The sequence below is a fragment of the Colobus angolensis genome, unplaced genomic scaffold, assembly GCF_000951035.1.
Source record: "Colobus angolensis palliatus isolate OR3802 unplaced genomic scaffold, Cang.pa_1.0 Scaffold144, whole genome shotgun sequence".
Lineage (NCBI taxonomy): Eukaryota > Metazoa > Chordata > Mammalia > Primates > Cercopithecidae > Colobus > Colobus angolensis.
Window position 1 is genome coordinate 237049 of NW_012114533.1, and position 2578 is coordinate 239626.

Consider the following 2578-nt stretch of genomic DNA (forward strand, 5'->3'; position numbering starts at 1 on the left):
ATTTTTAGTAGAGATGGGGTTTCACCATGTTGGTCAGGTTGGTCTTAATCTCCTGACCTCAGGTGATCCGCCGGCCTCGGCCTCCCAAAGTGCTGGAATTGCAGGTGTGAGCCCCCGCGCCCGGCTGGAGGCCTTGATTCTTCCAACAACTTTCCCCACAGGTAGTGGCACTTTCTCCAGGGCTTTCCATGTGGCCTTCGGCAGGATAGCTTGGACTTTCTTCTTTCATGGTGGCCAGGGTACAAGAGAGTGAACATGGCAGCTGCCAGGCCTTTTAAACAGGGCCTAGGCCTGGAACAGCATCACTTCTACTGAATTCTACCTACTGTATCATTAGTCAGAGCCAGTGACAGGGCCATTCCAGACCCACGGGCAGGAGGGAGCCTGCCCCTTCTGACGTCAGGAGCGGCCTGCGTTTGCATAGATGGGAGGTCTGCTTGGCACCCTTGTTTGCCACCAGACTCCAAGTACTGAGCATCAGGAGCCTGGGTTTGTGGAGGGCATTGCAGGTCATGCCAGCACTGACAGGGTACAGGGAGGGGCTTTCAAGATCCTTCTGGCCTTTAATCTGATGGATCTTTTTTTTTTTTTTGAGAGGGAGTCTCACTCTGTCGCCAGGCTGGAGTGCAGTGGCACGATCTCAGCTCACTGCAACCTCCGCCTCCCAGGTTCAAGTGATTCTCCTTCCTTAGCTTCCCGAGTAGCTGGGATTACAGGCATGCATCACCAGGCCCGGCTCATTTTTGTATATTTAGTAGAGATGGGGTTTCGCCTTGTTGACCAGGCTGGTCTCAAACTCCTGACCTCAGGTGATCCGCCCACCTCGGCCTCCCAAAGTGCTGGGATTACAGGTGTGAGCCACCGTGCTTGGCCTTGGATGGATCTTTTTAGCAGTAGTAAGGGTCTGGATGGTTGTTAGGCTGAGTTTGGGGTTGCCTCATTTCCTGAAGTCAGATCATACAGGAATGATGTGTTTTCATTCTGTTTTTGATTTCAGGTACTTTCTTTCAATAAAAGTGGCAGTGGTGGAGACATCCACCAGGGCTTCCAGTCTCTTCTCACCGAAGTGAACAAGACTGGCACGCAGTACTTGCTTAGGACGGCCAACAGGCTCTTTGGGAAAAAGTCTTGTGATTTCCTCTCAGTAAGTCATACTTGCTGTTATTCACTAAAGAAAGAAAGGTGGCCAGGTGGTGGGGGCTGGGGTCCAGCAGGAAGCGTGTGGCTCTAAATGCCACTATGCCATACGTAGGCTTTTGTAATTTGTTTCTTTTCACCTGCCAGTATGTTTTCAATTCTCTGCATTTCAATAAGGTGGATCTACTTCATGCTTTTGAACTGTCTTGTCAGCATTTGTCAGGCAGCTCCTTGATGCATGGCTGCTCCCTTAAAGGATCCAGCAGTTGGTGAAGTTTGTTTGCTATTCAGAGACTGATTCAGCTTAGGTTGTTTTTTTTTTTTTTTTCCTCAGTCAGAGTTTCGCTCTGTTGCCCAGGCTGGAGTGCGGTGGAATGATCTCAGCTTACTGCAACCTCTGCCTCCTGGGTTCAAGTGATTCTCCTGCCTCAGCCTCCCGAGTAGCTGGGATTACAGGTGCCCGCCACCATGCCCGGCTAATTTTTGTATTTTTAGTAGAGACAGGCTTTCGCCATGTTGGCCAGGCTGGTCTCGAACTCCTGAGCTCACATGATCCACCCGCCTCGGCCTCCCAAAGTGCTGAGATTACAGGTGTGGGCCACAGTACCTGACCTTGACTTAGTTTTTAAGCTCGGATTAAATATGGCTAAAGCTAGGAAGTTGTATTTCAGGTTAAGTCCTCATATTTATTTGTAAATTATATATGTCAATCATAAAATTATAGATTTTCTGATTTGGTGCAATGAAGAAAGAGGCCATTGGTGCTCATCATTTTTGTAGCCAGGCAGTTACGTCACTCTGTCTATCCTAGTCTTTTAGAGATTCCTGCCAAAAATTCTACCAAGCAGAGATGGAAGAGCTTGACTTCATCAGCGCCGTAGAGAAGTCCAGAAAACACATCAACTCCTGGGTAGCAGAAAAGACAGAAGGTGAAAATGTATTGCTTTCTACTTGTAACAGCATCTTAACCTATTTTATTGTCAGTTCCTTCACAAGACTTCACAATCTTCACAAGGTTGTAAACAGGAATGATTTTTTTTTTTCTCTGAATAACTGCAAACTTAAAAAATCTGCTTCTGAAATCAGTTGCCATTATTTGACATTTTGGAAATGCTCAATGTGTGCTGGTCTCTCTGACTTCTCCCTGCGTCCTCAGCGTACCCGTGATGTCTTTCAGTATTTGGTACCCCTCTTCTGGACCAATCCACATTTTAATTTTGAGGAGGGGGTTCATGTTAATATAGTTTTCCCTTTCATAAGTAACACAAAAGATTCAGTATGGATCTCAAGCTGCCTCCCTCCTGGGTAGTACGGTCTACAGTTTTCATGCATTGCTGTGGGACACTGGGTCATGCCCTGGTCTAGCTACGGTTCTTAATTTAAACTTTTTTTTTTTTTAGAGACAGGGTCTCCCTCTGTCACCCAGGCTGGAGTGCAGTGC

At 47.3% G+C, this 2578-nt stretch overlaps 1 protein-coding gene across 3 annotated transcripts in view; it reads left to right on the forward strand.

Moving 5' to 3' along the window:
• SERPINB6 (serpin peptidase inhibitor, clade B (ovalbumin), member 6) overlaps positions 1-2578 on the forward strand; it is a 24206-nt gene that overhangs the window by 15606 nt on the left and 6022 nt on the right. For all 3 annotated transcript variants that reach the window (XM_011935463.1, XM_011935464.1, XM_011935462.1), the window contains exons 3-4: positions 998-1144; positions 1949-2066. In XM_011935463.1, the coding sequence (XP_011790853.1) occupies positions 998-1144; positions 1949-2066 (265 nt within the window). The remainder of the gene's footprint in view (positions 1-997; positions 1145-1948; positions 2067-2578) is intronic.